At 37.8% G+C, this 20,413-nt stretch overlaps 1 protein-coding gene across 2 annotated transcripts in view; it reads left to right on the top strand.

Moving 5' to 3' along the window:
• The window catches only part of VPS54, a 184,637-nt gene that overhangs the window by 11,437 nt on the left and 152,787 nt on the right, over positions 1-20,413 (top strand). For both annotated transcript variants that reach the window (XR_016425973.1, XM_089980823.1), the window contains exon 2: positions 3,414-3,476. Coding sequence is in view for 1 of the 2 variants with exons in the window: in XM_089980823.1 (XP_089836949.1) it covers positions 3,414-3,476 (63 nt within the window). In the remaining variant the exon portion in view is untranslated. The remainder of the gene's footprint in view (positions 1-3,413; positions 3,477-20,413) is intronic.

Below are 20,413 nucleotides of genomic sequence, written 5' to 3'. Positions count from 1 at the left end.
TTCATGTATTCGAAGCAACTATGCAATATTATCTTGATCAAGCATAATATATCAAGTCAAGCATATGAAAATTCCAATTTTTAGCATGCCAAACTGAGTTCTATTCAAGCTCAATAGGCACAATCGGTATATATGGACTGAAAAATTAGTCACATATAATTCAGAATATCATTTAGGCATAACTTGAAAAAGTAATGAAACCCAATGCATGAATAGTATAGGAAAATCCGAATGTTTCAACAAGTATTAAATTTCCCCCCTTTTTTTTATAAGCAATGACCTGCCCAGCAGGCCTGGCAAAGTCGGCCAGCTGGCTCGGCCCTGCTGGGCCTGGTAGAACTGGGTTCTGCTGGGCTGCTGTCAACCCATCCAAAAAGATATTTTTATTTCTGTTTTCAAATCTTTTTCTTTGAAAATATGCTTTATATATATATTTTTTTGTGTATGCTGGCTGCCTGCCTGCCTGACCGAACCCGGTTAGTTGGGCCGGACTGGCCTGGCAAGGCCCGGCCGGCCAAACCCTGTTCGGCTGCCAGCCAGCACAACGAAACCAGTTTTTTTTTGTTACCTTATATATATATATTATATTTATACATGTTTGTGTAATTATCTCTTTTTTTTTTGTTTCACTAGAGCAGCGGTCAAGCCCATATTTGGACAGTAGTCTGGGACTGAACAACAGACTGTCCTGTCCCAACCGACTGTCCAGGCTGAGACTAGACAGCTGTCCGTCCTGTCCCGGACCAAAAATCACCAAAAAACCCAATTTTTATTTTAACTGAACATGCACAATTTTATTTTCATAGTTCTGGTTCAGTTTTAAGAACCATAGCCCCCTGTCCACCTCTATATATATACACCTGTCCAGCAGACAGATCTGTCCATAACAGACAGAATGGACAACATGGACAGGGGCTCAAATCTGGCCAGATCTGTCCATCATCACGGTGGCCAGATCTGTCCAGATCTGCCCGCTAAAAGCATGGAACATAACTGTCCAGACCTGTCCAAAGTGTCCATCTAAGGCAAAAACATATATATGCATATATATACATGCTTCTACACGTGTGTGTGTATATATATATATATATATTGGAAAAAACATAAAAACATGCAAAAAATCGTAGGAAAACAAATACCACATGATCTAAGCCTTCCTACATCGATTCCCATGGATTAAACCATCAAAAATCAAGATAGAATCCATGGTTCCCTATAAAAACATTGCCTAAAGCTTATTTAGGCTCTTTTTCTCATCCGAGACAAAAGAAAGTCCCACACCTTAATCGTAGATTGAAGAAAAACTAAGAACGGATGAGTTGTTTGGAGAAGAAACCTTCTTCTTCTTCTTCCTCCATCTCTTTCTTTTTCCCTCTTTCTCTCTTTTTTTTTTTTTTGATCTATATATAGATAACAAGGGGGGTGACACCCCCTTTTATCCATCCAGCCCTTCTAGAGAGGGTTGAAGGCTAATCCCTGATTGGGACTCTCCCTACTCTTCTAACTTTCCAAAATTTTAAAACTCTTTTTTTGTTGACTTTTCAAAGTTTTCATTTTTTTAAAAGTCTTTCTGAAGCCTTATTTAGCCTTCCTTTAAGTCCATTAAGCACTCTACTAAGGAATCCCAATTAGATTACAAAAATTTAAATTCGGAATTAATTAAAATTAATTAATTAATTAATTAATTATTTTTTAATAATTAAATACTTAGAAACTTTTAGAGGGTACCTTATCCCTCTGGGAGTCTTTTTAATTCTCTAATTTAAATATTAAAGTGACTTTAAAGCTGGATTTTCGTTGGGCATGGGTTTTGGATCTGGATTCATATTCAATATCCAAATCCATATCCAAAATCCAATTGGGTCTTGGAATGGATCAAATCCAGATTAATATTGGTCTTGGATAGAGTCCAGATCCATGTTGATTTAGATCAAAAGCATTGGATCTAGTTCGATCCAAATCTGGATCCAGTCCGTCGAGGCGGTCCTTTTTTTGAAAAATTATGATTTTTGGGCCAACCGTAGCCTAAATCCAGAAAAGTAAAATATCGTTACGCTTAGAATTTTGAGACGCATCCAACGATATATAACTTGAATTTCGCCTCTGAAATTCGTTCGAAAATAACTTAAATTTTGCTCGAATTTCACTTGAATTTAAAGGTCAAAAATAAAACTTTTTATCAACTTTTATTTGGCTCATTTAGCTCTTGTTGATGAGACTTGGGCTACGCCCAAACTCAATTATCACATCCTAATATCGAGTGTTTTCTTATATTTCTACAATACTTAGCCAAATTTCAGAAATCTCTAATTTAACCAAGTATAAAATTACACGATATTACATGGGCAGTGGATTTGAGTGATGGAGAAAAAGTGACATTCAAGTTGGAGGTTTTGGCTTCACAACTTGGTGGATATATGAAAGGAGACAAACCTTAGAATCTTTGAAGCGAAAACCAGACCTCTGTCATCCCTTCATGTCTATGCAACATGAGATCTGAAATTGTGTTAGAATGAAATGGCGAAGCTTGGACTTGAATTGGATTGTATTGTACCATGTGGGAACTGGTTTTTTGCATCGTTTGATTTTTTGTTGTTCCATATACTGCTAAAACCGTGTTTCTTGGGTATTCCTCCTCACCTATTTTACTTATTTACTAATCAATTCTTTTAACTTTTAGGGTAAAAATGGTTAGATGTTGAAGCCAAAAACTGCCTGACCACCTATCTCAGGGACCACCATCCAAACAAGGTTTGCAGTCACTGGTTTCTGGTCATGCAAAGGCATCATTCTGGTGGTGGCACCAAAGTACCACTTTCTGGTCACCTGGTCACCAGAAAGTGGTTGAGTTTATTGGTTGTCCTATACACTTGTATAACCGGACAAACTTGGGTACTTAAAGTCACTGCTGGAATTGAATAGCTGAAAAATCTTTGATATGACTAATGTTCGGTAGCAGAAAAATCTTGTGATGACTATTTCGTGCATGAATTAAGCAAATGTTTTTTGGAAGATTGAGATATTTTACATTATTTTAGCGCTGTTTTCTTTTATTGCTCTAAGCAAATGATGCCATTTGACATATCAGTCTGCCTTCTGTATTACTTGATTCTGTAATAACCAGCACTGATTATCAAAGAGATTCCTTGATATGGTGCTTCTTTTTGTTTGAGACAACTATATCACTGAAGACTTACAATGCGCTTAGAACTTTGATTCACCTATTGCCTGCTTATGTGATAACATGCCATACTCCTGTATTATTATATAGTTACTTTTTCTGTTTTACCCTTATCTAAACTTTAATTAGGCTGTTATTTCAATTTTGATTTCACAGGAAATGGCCTTCTGACTAAGATTTTGGTTCTGTATTATGAATATCTTTTATCCATTGATTTAATTTTCTTATGCAGCTCGTGGCATCAGCAGATTGTGCAGGTGCTTTAGATGTCACAGACGACATGCAACATTTACTGGTACTGCTGGATTAGTTTTTCTTCTTCTTGATGATATATCTTTTCACTTTATTTTTTTAAAATTAAACATGCTTTTGTTAATGAAGGTGTAGGTGAATGTTGATTATAATGGGGTTTTTTCCCCTTTAAGCTGCTTTAAATTGATCTCTATTGACATGATTGGTGACATGATACTTGGTGTAAACACTGTAAAGACAACCTCAAATGTTGCAAGGAGATGCAACTGAATTATTCTACAATTTTCACCATAAAAATGAGGATTGCTTTTTTAATGGAAAAAATGATTGCCTGACGGCCCTGACTAAAGTTGCCACAAATTTATCCTACCACTTGTTTATTTCTACTTCTAGTGCATTTTTTCCAGATGTCACCTCAGTATTTTTGTTAATTTCTTGACTGCCCCTTGACTGTACATATATGGCTCAATCACATTGTTCTGACTTGACATTTAATTTTGTTGATGTCAGCATTTCACCAATCATTTTAAATCACTACATGCTAAAGTAAACCTGACTGCTAAAAAACTCTCTTGGCCGGTTTCTTTCACCTCTCCCCACTCTCTTGAAAGACTAGTCGTTATGAATCCCATCTTTGCATCGGATGAATCTTCTATAATGTGGAGCCTATGGAACTGCACTTTGGTGTTGGCTGACTTCAATGATGAAAAATTACTGCCTTATGAAAAAAATCCAGCAACAAAGATTTAATTTGGAAGGATATCTGCAATGATAAGAATTGCTTCTTCATAATAATCAAAATCTTTCTTCAACGCCAACAAAAGGTACTTAGCAAATGCTTAGCTAAATGAGTCAACATATGACCTATCATAGATTAAATATCCCCAGTCCACCATTTCATACATTTCGGATCCACATAGACCTGGGGATATGCAAGCAAAATGGTTGGAGTTCTTAACATAGAAGAGGAGAAGATCTTAATGCCAGCAAAGTGAATAAAAAGTAGAAAATGGAAAACAAAGCTCTAGAGAGAAAGAGTAGCTGCCTTGCCAACAACTGCAAATTCTAAATTGGTGCCATCTGATTTGTTTATCTGGAAGAAAGGAGTTGGAGCCGTTGTGATGCGTGCCTGGGCCCATGGGTTCGGACTAGGTTTAAGTCAATAGTTCAATATGTCAAATCAGGTAAGACAAGGTCAGGTTATGTTTGGTTCTGAAAGAGTTCGGGAGAAAAACCAGTGCTCCCAAACGGCTGCACAGAAAAATGCCAAATTTTGAGGGAAGGTACTGGACACGTGGATCTAGTTCCTGGCAAAATTTCAGGTCCTAACTCCACGGGGTTAGGGAGATACAATTTCGGGAAGTGGCGATAGGGTTTAGGGGTTTACTGGTTTTGGACTGGGATTTGACTCAGACAGGTTATAATAGGAAAATTGGTTCTCGCTACTGGGGTGACTATAATTCAGGAAATTTGGAGGGTAGTCAGGGGACATGTGGGAGGGTCTAGGGTTCAAATCTCTGCCCAAGATTCCAAACGGTTCGGGAGTTATGACTGATGGAAGTTGGACTAGATCCTACTGTTAATAGCAATAGAATTTGACCAGTCTTGGGTGTACACAACTTAAGTGGGTTCAAACGTTGGTTTGGGGCTAAGGTAACAAACAAGTTGACTTACTCAGGTTGGCTAGGCTTAGTCAAAGACTTCTACACTAGGTTGCCTGGTTGGGGTCGGCTCCACCAGAGTTGAGTTCGAGACGGCTGGGCCACCGGTTCCTTGTAGTTAGCCACACGAACTAGTACTTGGGTCTTGGACTGCAACCAAAGTCCCACTGAGTGGCACAACCTGCTAGAGAGAAGAAGAGAAAAAGCGACACCCTTGGGGGAGAGAGAGAGAGAGAGAGAGAGAGAGAGAGAGAGAGAGAGAGAGAGAGAGAGAGAGTTCATGTCAATTTAGTTTTCATTCATTGATTATAAAAAATGAGTTTACATAGCCTATATATAGGCTCAAGATGGTCTATTTCCACTTCTTCACAAGTTACAAAGACATAAGTAAATGAAAATCTAAATCAAGATAAAATCTACTTAGACTTAAGCTAAAAATGGATAAACGGACTAAGCTATTCTTGGATAAGCTAATTTTGGCTTAGGCTAAATCTGGATAAGCCATTTTGAACCCAAATCTATTTCAGGGAAAACCTTTTTGACTAATCCATTTTTAGAGTTTTGTCATCCAGAAATAGCCAAGCTATTTCTATCTACTTTCTCTCATATTTAAAGCCATCATAAACCAGTTTGCTCATCCTTTCAAACTCCAGAAATAGGGGAGGTCTCCCCCCTAGGCGCCCCCCACCCTGGCGAGCTGGTTTTTTAAATGGATCTTTGGATCCGGATAAAAAAGATCCATATCACGTTGAGAAGGCATTTTGGGCTTGGTCCTTCCTCTCTAGTCTTTCTTACTTAGAGGTTGCTCTCCCTAAAGGCAGCCTTTTGAGGAGGAAGACCCTTGGGCTCTTGAAAAACATCTTCAAAGTTGTTTAGGACCATCTCAAGGTCAGGTTGCACTTGGGCTAGTTGATCCTCTTCCATTTTCTGCACTATACACAATATCACACAATGTGCGGATCAAAACAACTTCAAAACTTCCTTGGTGTCAACCTCATTCCCAACCTTGGAGCCTTGGACTCTCAAAGTGACCACCTTTTCTCCATGGAACGTCATCTCCATTTGCTTGAAGTCCCATGAGACTTTGCCCAAACTTTTTAACCAACCTACATGAAAGTTGGAATCGTGTAGGGTCAATGGGGGCATCATGCCTTACTTGGAGGCACTTGAGACAACCTCCAACCCCAATCACTACCTCAAACATTGGGTGCTCTTTCACCTTGCACCCGGAATGGTAGGCAACTTCATCTTGAATGAAGCTATGTGTCGCCCTGATGTCAATCAAAACATTAACCCTCTTGCCGTTTAACTTCCTATCTATCCTCATTGATTGTGGCTTTGAGATGCCAGCCAAAGCTTGATACTGCACACTATTTTCTTCCTCTTCTTTAGTAGAAGACCCAATTTCTTCTTTTTGATCACTTGGCTCTTCATCACTTGAGTCAATGACTTGGAAGATTTTCAAGCTAGAACACTTACAGCCCTGTTGCCACTTTTCCCCATTTGAAACATAACCCCTTTTTCCTTCCCTCTTCTATTTGGCTTTGGGAAATGTATTCAATCTTGGGTTTGGTAACCCCCTTTCTTTTTCTCTCAAATCTACTTGTAACTTTGGATCCTCTAGCCGATTCCCTTAGCTTAGGGCTCTTTTTTAAAGCCCACTTCAACGTTTGTCGTTCCTCATAAACCTTGGCAACCTTGTAGGTGTCTTTTGGAGTGTGCACATTGGAGGAGAGCACCTCTATGCGTAGCTTATCCTTTGTAAAAAACAAGAACACAATCTCAAAGAACACAAAGACTACTTATGGGTCAATCACATAAGCACATACACATGGGCTACTTAGGGGCCAAGAACACCATAAAAAATATAGAATTTGTATAACAAATATGCTTGACCAAGCATAACATACAAGAGGGGTTCTCTTAATAGCTATATTTCAAGTTGTTGGGAAGTGTTCCCAACAACTATATTTCTAGCCATTGGGAGCACTTCACAATGGCTCTTCTTTGCTCCCTTTTGTGTATAAATAAGGGGTGTAACCCCTCTTGTATGTGATGCTTGTTCAAGCATATTTGTTATACAAATTCTATATTTTTTATGGTGTTCTTGGCCCCTAAGTGGCTCATGTGCATGTGCTTGTGTGATTGACCCATAAGTGGTCTTTGTGTTCTTTACATCTTGTAAGAAATGGTAACAATGTAATTTTGACATACTAGGATGTCCTAGTCTTTTGTGCCAACTTTCTATATCTTTCTTTTTCGTGGGAAGTGCTTCCAACAACTATATTTCAAGTTGTTGGGAAGTGCTCCCAACAACTATATTTTTAGGTGTTGGGAACACTTCCCAATGACTCTTCTTTGCTTCATTTTCTGTATGAATAGGGGGGTGTAACCCCTCTTGTATGTTATGCTTGTTCAAGCATATTTGTTATACAAATTCTATATTTTTTAGTGTTTTTAGCCCCTAAGTGGCTCATGTGTTTGTGCTTGTGTGATTGACCCATAAGTGGTCTTTTTGTTCTTTGAGTTTGTGTTCTTGTAAGCCTATAAGAGAATCTTGTTATATTTCTTGTTTCATTATCATATCCATTGGATCTCTTGGATTGTGGCTTGTACGTGAAGATCAAGAAAAGGACCTTGAGTGGAGCTTCGTTTGTTGGTTCATTGCCTCCGGAAGCGCACCATCAAACCTCTTCAACTCATTTCTTGTTAGCTCCTTCTTGTCTCTTCTTTTTTGCTCTTGTTCTCTCTCTCTATATATATATCTTGTAAAAATGGAGGATGAAAGAAAAGTTGTCATCTCCATTCCCGTGAGACTCAATGATAAAAACTATGTGATGTGGACATCCATAGTAAACCCCAAAATATGAGAAAAGGGTTTATGGGGTTTGGTTGATGGTATCGAAAGAAAACCTAAACTTATGCTCACCAAGATTGAGAATGACAAGTAACACTTTAAGAAGATGGAATGTCTAAGGCCGTTGGGGAGTATGAGAAAAGATAGAAAGAATGGATGATGGGCCATTAAAAACTTATTGGATGACTTATCAGTAGTGTTTGTTAAAATGTATCTCCTAAAAATTATTATTGTAAATATATATATATATATATATATTTATATACATAGAGATATATTTACATATAATATATTATATGTATATATATCTCTCTATATATAAATATATATATTTATATATATTTACCTGAAAGGGTATTTTTGTCATTTCTTGTTTTGCGCATATTCCCTTTTGGAATATGTTGTAACTTTCTTTTTTATTTTTTGTAATTCTTTTTTTCTTTTTATTTTTGACATTTTTTAATGTGCATTGGGGGTCCCCCAATAGAGTCGTTGGGGCCCCCCAACAGTCACAAATGTGATCGTTGGGGGCTCCCAACGACTCCTTTGGAGCCCCCCCTTTGCACTCTCTTGCATTTGTATAAATAGGGGTGTTCCCCCCTTGTATTTCTTAAGCTTGAGAGTCTCAAGCATTTGGTTCTTTCTATAAAATACATGCCATTGTGCATGTTTATTATTTTTACACTTTTGCGTACTTTGTTCAAGTGTTGTGAGAGTGCCTTCGTGCACATCTTTTCTATATTATTTGTGCTCGTTTGCGTATTGCCTTTTCATAGACAATTTCACATGGTATCAGAGCAAGGTTGATTATTTAAGATCGTGGGATTCTCCATTTTCGAGTGCCTCGAAAAACGTGCCTTCCGATCTTTGAAGTTTGAAGTGGTGGATCTTTCTTCTCAAATATTTTAGAAGAATCTTGTGCAAAGTTGGTGTTGGAAATATTGTGTTGGTACGTTTTTTTTTCTCTACCTCTTTACTCTCTAATGGGCGAAAAAGAGTCCCATTTTGCTCTTGGTTTCAAATTAAATGGGTCCAACTATCATGTTTGGGCCGGAAATATGGAGGCTCATATAAAAGGGAAAAGGCCTATGGGGATATGTACTTGGCACAATTCCGGAACCGGAACCCAAGATTACCGTAGTAAATGGAGGCGAAATCAAGATTCTTGAGGAAGAAGAAAGAACCAAAGCCCTTGAAGAATACTCCAAGAAACACGATGAATGAGAAATGAAGAATTTCAAGATTCTTTCATGGTTTTTCTCATCCGTGGAAACCAAGATTACTGCCAACATTATTAAATTCAAAAAGGCATCGGAAGCTTGGCATTATCTTAAAAAAATGTACACCTCAAGGGATCTCTCTCATAAGTATTACCTTCAAAAGAAGGCTATCTCCCTTACTCAAGGTGAAATGACGATTAGGGAATACTTTGCCGATCTTTCCTCTATTTGGGATGAGCTTGCAATGCTTGAACCAAAATGGAGTGGAGAGGCAATTGAGCTTCGTCACAAGCAACTTGAAGAAGATCAGTTCTTCAACTTTTTGAATGGGCTAAGGCTCGAATTTGAGCAAATAAGGTCATCTCTTCTCTCTTTTTTTTCTCCCCCTTCTCTTGAAGATGTTCTCACCAAATTAAGTGGTGAAGAGGCTCGTATGAATTTATGTAAACAAGGACCAAATGTTCTTGCGATCCCTTGTAATATTGAAGAAAATAGTGAGGTCAATGCCGTATCCAGACCCGGAAAAAATGTAAGAACCTATCGTCCCCCTCACTTTAAATTTCAAAATCAAGGTGAAAATGGTGGTCAAAGAGGAAGAAGGGACTATAGCAAAACTATTTGTCATTTTTGTAAAGAACCGGGCATATCAAACCCGTATGTCCCAAATGGAAGAAACTTCTAGCCATGGCTACCACTGGTGTACCGCAGAAGGATGAGGCATCTTCGAGTGGGACCCTTTTTATAAATCAAATAGTGGAAGCTCTTCAACCTCTGCTCAAGGGATCTACCTCCGGTGCGGCCGTATCCACTCCTTCCTCTCCAGGTAAAATCTTTTGGCTTTTGGACTCCGGTGCATCCTTTCATATGTCCCCAAACATTTTTTCACTTTCCGTTTATTCGAAAAATGGTTCCCCATCTTATGTCTCCACTGCTGATGGAACCTCTCTTGAAATTAAAGGAATAGGTAATTTTGAAACTCAAGAGTTTTTTATTCCAAAAATAAGATTTATACCTAAAATAAACTTAAATCTCCTCTCTGTTTCTTAACTCACGGACCATGGCTGCGATATTAAATTCTCTTGTGATAAATGTTTAATACAGGATCCCCAGTCCGGGAAATTGATTGGGGAAGGCTTTAGAAGAGAAGATTTATACTATATGGAATCTCTTCAAGTTCCAAAAGTTTTGTATAATGTTGCCCGACATAAAGATATATAAATGTGTGGCACAAAAGACTTGGTCATCCTAATATCACCAAGTTATCATATTTACATTTTGCAAAAGACCTATGTAAAAGCTTTTTTTTCTTGTAATGACTGTATTCTCGGAAAAATGCGAAGTTTACCTTTTGAGCAAAGAACTATGCTCTCTTCTAAAACTTTCGAAATTGTTCATTCAGATGTTTGGGGACCTGCACCTGTTGTTTCAAAAGGAGGTTTTTCTTATTACGTAATATTTGTGGATGATTTTTCTAGATATTCGTGGATATATTTTCTTAAGTTTAAACATGAAGTGTTTTCGTGTTTTTAAAATTTTCATTCAATGATTAAGAATCAATTCAACAGTAACATAAAGATTTTTAGAAGTGACTCTGGAGGAGAATCTCTCCAATCAATTTAAGGTATATCTTGAGGATCACGGTATTGTTCACCAAAGGTCTTGTCCTAAAACGCCTCAACAAAATGGGTTGACTGAAAGAAAACATAGGCACATTATTGAGACCACTAGGACCCTTCTTATATCTCAAAATATTCCTAAAAACTTTTGGGCTGAATCAGCTCTTGCTTATGTTTATTTGATAAATCGCTTACCATCTAGGCTATTAGGAAAAATATCTCCCTTTGAGGTATTACATAAGCTTGAACCTGATTATAATAGGTTAAGAGTCTTTGGATGTAAGTGTTTTATACTTACGGATAAGAATGACAAACACTCTCCCAAGGATATTCCTTGTGCCTTTCTTGGTTATTCTGAAACTCAAAAAGGTTTTCGTTGTTATGACCTTAGAAATGATAAGCTATATGTCTCTAGAAATGTAATTTTTTTAGAAAATGAGAGTGGTTTTGAAAAAAATGTTTCTCAACAAGAAAATTTTGATTACTCCTTATTTGACTTAGTGTCTAGTAATGATGATATATCTAGTGATGATGAGGTATCATTAAACCATGATGAGGAAAATGATGCAGATATTGATGAACATAACCCACTCAATGAACAAGAAAGTAGAGTTCCAAGTGAGCCAATAACCTACTCTCGTAGAAACCAAGACACCTTTAGAAGTGCTATTGATCAATATAGTGAGCTTTCTCCTATTCTTGACCATAGAAGATCTGAAAGGAATAGAAGACCTCCAACTCGTTTTGTATCCTTTGACTCTTTTTCACCCCGATATAGGGCTTGTCTTAGTGCCAGTCACTCTTATTTTGAACCAAGAAATTTTGAAGAAGCTAAAAAATGTATAGAATGGCAAGAAGCATTTAGTGCCAGTCACTCTCTTGCATTTGTATAAATAGGGGTGTTCCCCCCTTGTATTTCTTAAGCTTGAGAGTCTCAAGCATTTGGTTCTTTCTATAAAATACATGCCATTGTGCATGTTTATTATTTTTACGCTTTTGCGTACTTTGTTCAAGTGTTGTGAGAGTGCCTTCGTGCACATCTTTTCTATATTATTTGTGCTCGTTTGCGTATTGTCTTTTCATAGACAATTTCACAATGTTGACATCAATAAATGCTCAAGTTTGGCAAAATTTGATTTTGCTAGTGATGCATAGAAATATCTTAAGGATATGTACTGTCTAAAGGACATAGCTCATGCATGTAATGTGCAAAACAAAGTTAGAACCATGACCCAATCAAAAATGAGCATTATGGAATCCTGTAATGCTCTTTCTCTTCTTTGGGATGAATTGACTCTTTTAGAGACTAAGTGATATTGCCCTCACAATATAGAACTCTTTGAAAATCAAATTAAAACAAAGCACTTCTACCAATGAGTTTAGACCTGAATTTGAAGGGACCAAATCGACCCTTCTTCGTAGGGAGGAGTTCCTACCATAGTTGAAACTCTTGAAGAATTAACTATGGAGGAAAATAGACTAAATAAACCCTCCTCCACTAAAGAAGAAGCATTAGTTCTTGCTATGTCAAGTTCCGAAAACCACTCAAGGGCATATAAGCTTTCTCACTTTAGGAGAAGCAATGAGTATGGGAGAAATTCCAATGATTATTGGAGAAGCTCAAATGATCATGACAGAAAAGACTATGAATACAAAAAGAGTAACAATTTAATATGCCATTTTTGTTATGAACTGGGTCACATCAAGCTGTTTTGCCCAAAAGGAGGAGAGAATAACAAAGAGATGAAAAGAAGGTGGCTTTTGTGAGACCATCTTTTGAAAGAAATGGTGTGGATGAAAGCTCTAAAAGCGTGGGATCATTGTCTTTAGCACAACTCATGGAAGCACTACAATCAATGTTAAAAAATCAAGCTTCCTCTCTCTTCGTTGCGGCTGTATCTACATGTATTGATCCCGATGAGACTTCTTGATTCCGAAACTTCTTTTCATACTCCAAATGTGTCAATACTATCTGAATGCCATACTAATCCAAATGATTCTTATGTTTCAACCACCGATGAAATTTCTTTAAAAATCAAAAGTTTTGGAACTTTGCAAAAACATCAAACTTATTATGAATTATATAATATGTTATTTATATGCGTGTGTTATTGTGCTTCTGTGAAAGGTTGAAAGCATATTTTGTTGATTATATTGAATATGTTACGAATAATTGAAATATATATATATATATATTTGTGTGTGAGTACAATTATATATATGTATATTTTGATTATGTATATTATTAATATATTCTGTTAAAGCATGTGTAATTTTGTACTTGTGTAATGAAAACATCTTACTAGTAAAAGAATTAAACATATTTTTATGTATATTTTGTGTATTTTTTTATATTTTAATTACGATACTCACTAGTCTCGCCTAGTCCTCCACTAATCTTTTTAAGGGTCTACCGACTAGGCACTACTTAACACTTTTGACCATGGTTGTCAGTCGAGGAAGCGGGAGCGAGAAGCAAGGCACTTTCAAAATTTTAGGAAGCGGGAAGCATGGGACTACTTAGAAGCAAATCACGAACCGTCTCGAAAGCGACCTAGGAAGCGAGGGGGAAGCGAAAAAAGAGGAAAAAAAATGGAAAAAGGGGGAAGCGAGCTTTCCATAAAAGGTAAGCGCGCTTCCAGAAAAAAAAGATGCTTCCTTGCGCATTTCTGAAGCACGCCGTTTCGCGCTTCTGAAATGCGCTTCGGGGAAGCACACTTCCCCACATGCCTAGGCGCTTTCGGTAACTCTGCTTTTGATTACATAGATAACAAATATGCTTGAACAAACGTAACATACAAGAAGGGTTACACAAAAGGAAGCAAAAAAGAGCAATTGAGAAGTGATCCTAACATCTAGAAATATAGCTGTTGGTAGCACTTCCCAACAACTAGAAATATAGTTGTCGGGAGCACTCCCAACAACTCTATTTCAAGAGCAATATAAGGACTATAATGCCCTTGATAAAAAGAATAAATTACAAAAAATAATTAAAACCTAAAGTGCCCCCAAAAGTAATATAAATGATTGTTGTACCCCTAATAGGTATAACTTATTACAAGGTTGTGAAAAGACTAAAATACTCCTATTGGGTATTTAACTATTACAATGACAATATATATATATATCTTAACATCCTTAAGTCCACTCATGTATGACCCCAAAGGGAGTTCGCCAATCAACGTGTGGAAGGAATGCACAAAGCTTCTCAAATTGAGCTTGATACTATTTAAGCAAGCCCTTTTGCTGCAATTGCTTCAACCCTATATCATGGTTCACCAAAGTGGTCGGTCCAAACTGTTCCAACATGCCCTCAAGAAGTTGGGGCCTAGTTGGCTTTCCCCGCATAAGTTCCACCCAATGGAACCACCTCAATGCATTGTCTTCAAACCATGAAATGGCCTCATCAAGCCTTTGCTCCATAGGGACTCGGCGACACACCATGTAATGTTGAGCTTTGTAGATCTATTCCCTTGGACCTTCACCACTAAATTGTGGTAGCTCTATGTGATTTTTCCGACCATTGCCTTGCTTTTGGCCGAACTCATCATCCAACTCATCCCATTGCCTTTCACCGTAATTGGAGGCTGCCTCATGTCGTGGTTGCCTCAATGGATGCTCACAAGGGGTTCTTGGAGATTCCCTAGCTTATGGCTTATCAAGAAAGAATGGACAACTTGGGCCAATGTGTTTATGGAGTTCTCCACAGTCTCCATATGCCTATTGAACACATTGTCAATAGAATCAATTCGCTCCAACATTTTGGAACGTGCCTCTTCCGTCATGGCACGTATGTCAACCTCATGTTTGCCTTGGGATGAAGAGCCCTCATTGGCTCTGATACCATCTTGATGGTTTTGAGTTAGTGAAACACCAGAGATAAGTTTCACGAGGCCTATTGCCACTTCCGTCAGTCCATCACTTTGGGGATGATGGGCTGAGCTATAATTTGTGAGAGTCCGACACATAGCCAAAAGGTGTTCAAGAAGACGGTATCCCGGTCACATACTATGGTCTTAGGCATTCCATGCATTTTTCCTACATAGTTGTGAAAACTCTACCACTTGAGCCGTGTAAGCTTTGGGGAGAGCCATGAAGAGTGCGTACTTCGTTAGGCGGTCAACAACCACATAAATGACCTCAAATTGGTTTGAGGGAGACATGGACACAATGAAATCCATACTAATGTCTTCCCATGCTCCATTGGGAATGGGGAGAGATGGAAGGTGTCCCAGGGTCTATTGGGCATCATATTTATTTCCTCGGCAAATTTGGCCTGAAACCTCCAAACTACCGCTGGCCAAGGGGAAAATCCGATCAACTTGGAAATTCTGGCCGATCTAGCTGATCAGACCCTGAATTCCTCAAGTGCATGCCTTAGACCACTCCAATACATCAATCCACACACCGTACAATAGATCTAAGCCTAGCACATGCTGATCTAGCTCATATGAATGGGAAATTGACAAGTTTGAGAGCTAGAAGGCCAACCGAAAATCACTAGATCGCCGGATGAGGGAGACACTGCTGTAGATGGCTTGAATTTGACTGTAGCAACTCAAGATCCATTCGTCCTCACTCCTCCATAGCTTCAAGAAGCCGGAAGAAGATCAGCCTTTTCAGATGTGCACTGAAATCCACCGAAGAGCCGGAAGACTCGTCAGTAGCCGAACTAGAGCTCAAGGAGAGTCTCTAGCCAATCTAGCTAGGCTAAGTCGACATTAGCTAGCCCAATTGAGCACAAGGCTGGAAACAAATTCCCATTTCAATTATCAAAAGATTCAAAGCTTACAAGAATGGCACCATTTGGACCATTTATAGGCAATACAAAACCAAAACAGCTTAAGCAAAACAATGGGCTAAGCTAAACCAGGGTGGTTTGCTAAAACTAGAGGTATCTAAACTAACTCCAAATGAAACCTCCCCAAGTGGGGGACAAAGGCGCCACCTCAACCTCACCTGGTCGAAAGAGCTAGCCAGGCACTGTTGCTAGCGTGTGTGCACAACGCGCGGCCTGTGTGTGCACCAGTGTGCACATGATGCTGTGTGTGCGTCCTTCCCTTTCTGACTGCTACCCTTCCGTGTGCGTCAGCTGCTGGTCGTATCACATGCTGGGATGTTTTACTGGAAGTGGTGTGATTTTGCAAATGATTATTTTTAAAACTAGAACTGCACATCAACAACAACAACAACAACTACGCCTTCATCCCAAAACAATTGGGGTCGGCGATATGAACCAACAAAGAAAATCATTATGGGTCTTCCACATGATTCCTTCTCCTCCATTCATTTCTATCCAATGCCATGTCCTCGGTGAGGTTCAAAGCATTCATATCCTTTCTTATCACCTCTATCCATGTCTTCCTAGGCCTACCCCGACCTCTTTTAACTAATATATTTTCCCATTTCTCCATCCTTCTAACTGGAGCATCATTAGGCCTTCGTCGAATATGTCCAAACCACCGTAAACGATTCTCTCTCATCTTATTTTCAATGGGTGCAACGCCTACCTTCTTACGTATCTCCTTGTTCCGAATCTTATCTTTTATTGTATTTCCACACATCCATCTCAGCATACGCATCTCAGCTACACTCATTTTTTGAATATGATGTCTCTTGATAGCCCAACATTCCGTACTATATAGTAAAGCGGGCCTAATAGTCGTCCTATAAAACTTTCCCTTCAACCGCAATGGCATTCTACGATCGCACAACACTCCAGTTGCACTCTTCCATTTCATCCACCCAACCTTTATCCTATGATTTACATCTCCATCAATTTCTCCATACTTTTGAATGATAGATCCCAAATATTTGAAAGAATCATCCACTGGTATTTCGTGCTCACCAAGCTTCACTACACTCCCATCACTACTTCGTTGCTTACTAAATCGACATTCCATGTATTCTGTCTTACTCTTACTCAACTTAAAACCTCTTGCTTCCAATGTCTGACTCCATAATTCTAACTTAGCATTAACCCCAGCTCTAGACTCATCAATCAAAACAATATCATTAGCAAGCCACATACACCACGACACATTTTCTTGAATTGATCTCGTAAGCTCATCCATCACTATAGCAAATAGGAAAGGGCTTAAAGCAGATCCTTGATGTAACCCAACCGTTATAGGAAAATTGGTTATCACCCCTCCACAAGTGCGGACATTGGTTACTACTCCTTCATACATATCTTTAATTATACTAATGTACTTGAGAGAAACACCTTTCTTCATCATTGTCCACCAGAGAACGTCCCTAGGTACTCTATCGTAAGCCTTCTCCAAATCAATAAAAACCATATGCAAATCTTTGTTCCTCTCTTTATTTCTCTCAATAAGTTGTCTAAGAAGATGTATAGCTTCCATAGTTGATCTTCCAGGCATAAAACCAAATTGATTCTCCGATATCATGACAATCTTCCTCAACCTAGACTCAATCACCCTCTCCCAAAGTTTCATAGTATGACTCATGAGTTTTATACCACGATAGTTTGTGCAATCTTGTATATCACCCTTATTCTTATATAGAGGCACCAAAGTACTCTTCCTCCACTCATTATGCATCTTATTTGTTCGCCAAATCAAGTTAAAAAGATTTGTCAACCATTCTAAACCTTTCTCTCCCAAGCATTTCCAAGCCTCGATAGGTATACCATCTGGGCCAACTGCCCTTCTTGATTTCATTTTCTTCAAAGCCTCTGCAATTTCTTTCTTTTGAATCTTGCGCATGAAGTCACGATTCATCTCATGAAAAGAAATTGAAAAGTCTCCAAGATCCTGAGCATGACTTTCATTAAATAGCTTATCAAAATAATCTTTCCATCTCTCCTTAATCTCCTCATCTTTGACTAAAACCCTTTGCGTTTCATCTTTGATACATTTAACCATACCCAGATCCCTCGATTTCCTATCTCTCATCTTTGCAAGCCTATAAATATCCTTCTCACCCTCTTTGGTATCCAACTTGTCATAAACCTCCTTATATACCTTATCCTTCGCGTTCCGAACTACTTTTTTAGCTTCCTTCTTTGCTATCATATACTTCTCCAAATTCTCATTATCACGATTTTTACTTAGATTTCTATAACACTCTCTTTTAACCTTAATAGCTAATTTGACATCCTCGTTCCACCACGATGTATCCTTACCTAGCGGTGCACCGCCTTTAGACTCACCCAATACCTCCTTAGCTACCTTTCTCATGCCACCCGCTATCTTATTCCATATAGATTCTGAATCCTCCTCGAGACACCAATCAACTTCCTTAACTACCGCTCTACAAACATTCATTGTTTAGCTTCTTTCAGTGCCCACCACTTAATTCTAGGATCTATCCTATGTCTATCCCTTTTGCGGTATTGTCTAATTCTAAGATCTAAAATTAAGACTCTATGTTGTGTAGCTACACTTTCTCCCGGTATAACCTTACAATCGATGCAACAACCCCTATCTCTCTTTCTAAGTAGGAAAAAATCTATCTGACTCGTATTAACCCCACTTTTAAATGTTACTAGGTGAGACTCCCTCTTCCTAAACCAAGTGTTTGCTAAGATCATATCATAGGACAAACCAAATTCTAAAATCCTTTCTCCACTTTCGTTTTTTTCTCCTATACCATAGCCTCCATGGATATTCTCAAATCCATCCCTACTAATGCCTACATGCCCATTAAGGTCACCGCCGATGAAAAACCTTTCTCCATAAGATATCCCTTGTACTACTCCATCTAGATCTTCCCAAAATTGACGCTTAATGGAATCATCTAAACCTACTTGAGGTGCATAAACACTAATAATATTAATAATATTCGTACCTAATACTAATTTAATAAGTAAAATCCTATCACCCTTCCTACGGACCTCAACTACATTATCTATAAACTCATGACTCATAACAATCCCTACTCCATTCATATTCCTATTTATTCCTGTATACCAAATCTTATATCCCCAAGGTTCTATCACTTTTGCCTCCCTGCACTCGTGTAGGGTGTCAAGTTGGATCGTCTCCTCAGGGAACGGGGAATAAGGAATAATATTTCACTTAAAAACCTCACTTTATTAATATTTCGAAAGAACATAAAAGAATTACACTATCTTTGCAATTACAATGCAATAAAAGTAAACACAAGTAAAATGAAAGCAAATCTTAAACTAAGCTCGGGACTCCCTCTCTTTGGGCTCAAGTAAAGAGTTAATGATAGATATCCCCCTCTCGAAAGAGGTAACCTCTAAGAGAAAATACTTGCAAAACAAAATAACACAACTATACCTATACTAACAAGACTATTATCAAAATAACAAAAAGGCCGCGGGACTAACAATTGAAAACTCACACAAATTAATTCTAACTGAATTCGAGAGCAACTAAAAGGGAATCAATAAATAATCAAATAAGCAATAATAAATCTATCTAATTGAACACTAATAAAAAACACTAAACAAGTAAAGCAATTCAAGAAACTACACTATAATTAACTGAGCTAACTTACTCAACTTAATCTCTCTGGTTTTCTGACGAAAACCAAAGCCTAGACTATGCCAAAAACACTTAAATAAACCTAAAAATATGCAACAACATCAAAGCATAATTGAGAATTAAATAAAATTACTAAACTACCCTAAACTATGTATTAACAAGCTCTCTACGGCTAAGATGGGGACTGGGTTTGGACTGCAAATGGGCGAGGTCAAACCAGATTGGAATCACACCAAATTCAGCTGAGACCTAGCCAAGACCATATACTAACATGCTCACATGGTCCCTGGACTAAACTACACCGAAAACTATGCTAAACAGTAACAGAAAGGACAAAAATATCTCTACCATTATGAAATAAAGACTATAGTTTGACAGAAAATTGATTTTCGAAAACAGAGTGGAGACACAGTCAAATCTACTCCAAATGAGATGAAACTTTCCAGAATTTAAGTCAACACCCCGCGAAGCTAACGAAACTTACCCTGGGTCAAAACTCCACAAAAAACCACATAAACTGACGACCCAAAGCCTGACAAAATTCCGCCAATTGTTTTGCAATTAATACTATTAACTACAACTTAATTATAATTAAAACTGACTAAACACAACTAGATTAAGCTAAATTACTGACAAGAACAGAAGCTTAACTACTGATAATCTATTCTAAAACACAAAATAATTAAAGAAAAGCAATTATACAACTGAAGACATGTAAAACTAAATTATCTATACCAGTGTTGTGAAAAGCGTTGAGGCGTAGCGGGGCGCTCCACCAAAATCTGAGGCGAGGCGTAAGCTTCGAGGCGTAAAGCGTAAGCCTCAAAGTTTTTTTTTGTTTAAAAACACTTAAAAAATATCTAAAATTATAAAAAAAATAAAAAAATCTTTATTGATGAAGCAACAACCAACAGGAAATAAAAAATCTCAAATAAATACTGAAAAAAATATGAGATTAACTTGTAAAAGTAACATTAATGCAACAACTTGATCTATATAAGTATCTAAAAAATAAAACATGGGCATTCATTAAATTAAAAAATAGCATTAACAACGAAATGCATCTTAGCATTAACAATACAATGTCATAATTAGAAAATGCATGTTAGCATTAACAACCAAATGTTAATATATTTGTCCAAAAGT

This window comes from Nuphar pumila, chromosome 11, assembly GCF_984573655.1.
Source record: "Nuphar pumila chromosome 11, dmNupPumi1.hap1.1, whole genome shotgun sequence".
In the NCBI taxonomy this organism is placed as follows: Eukaryota; Viridiplantae; Streptophyta; class Magnoliopsida; order Nymphaeales; family Nymphaeaceae; genus Nuphar; species Nuphar pumila.
This window is presented reverse-complemented; position numbering and strand designations above follow the sequence as displayed.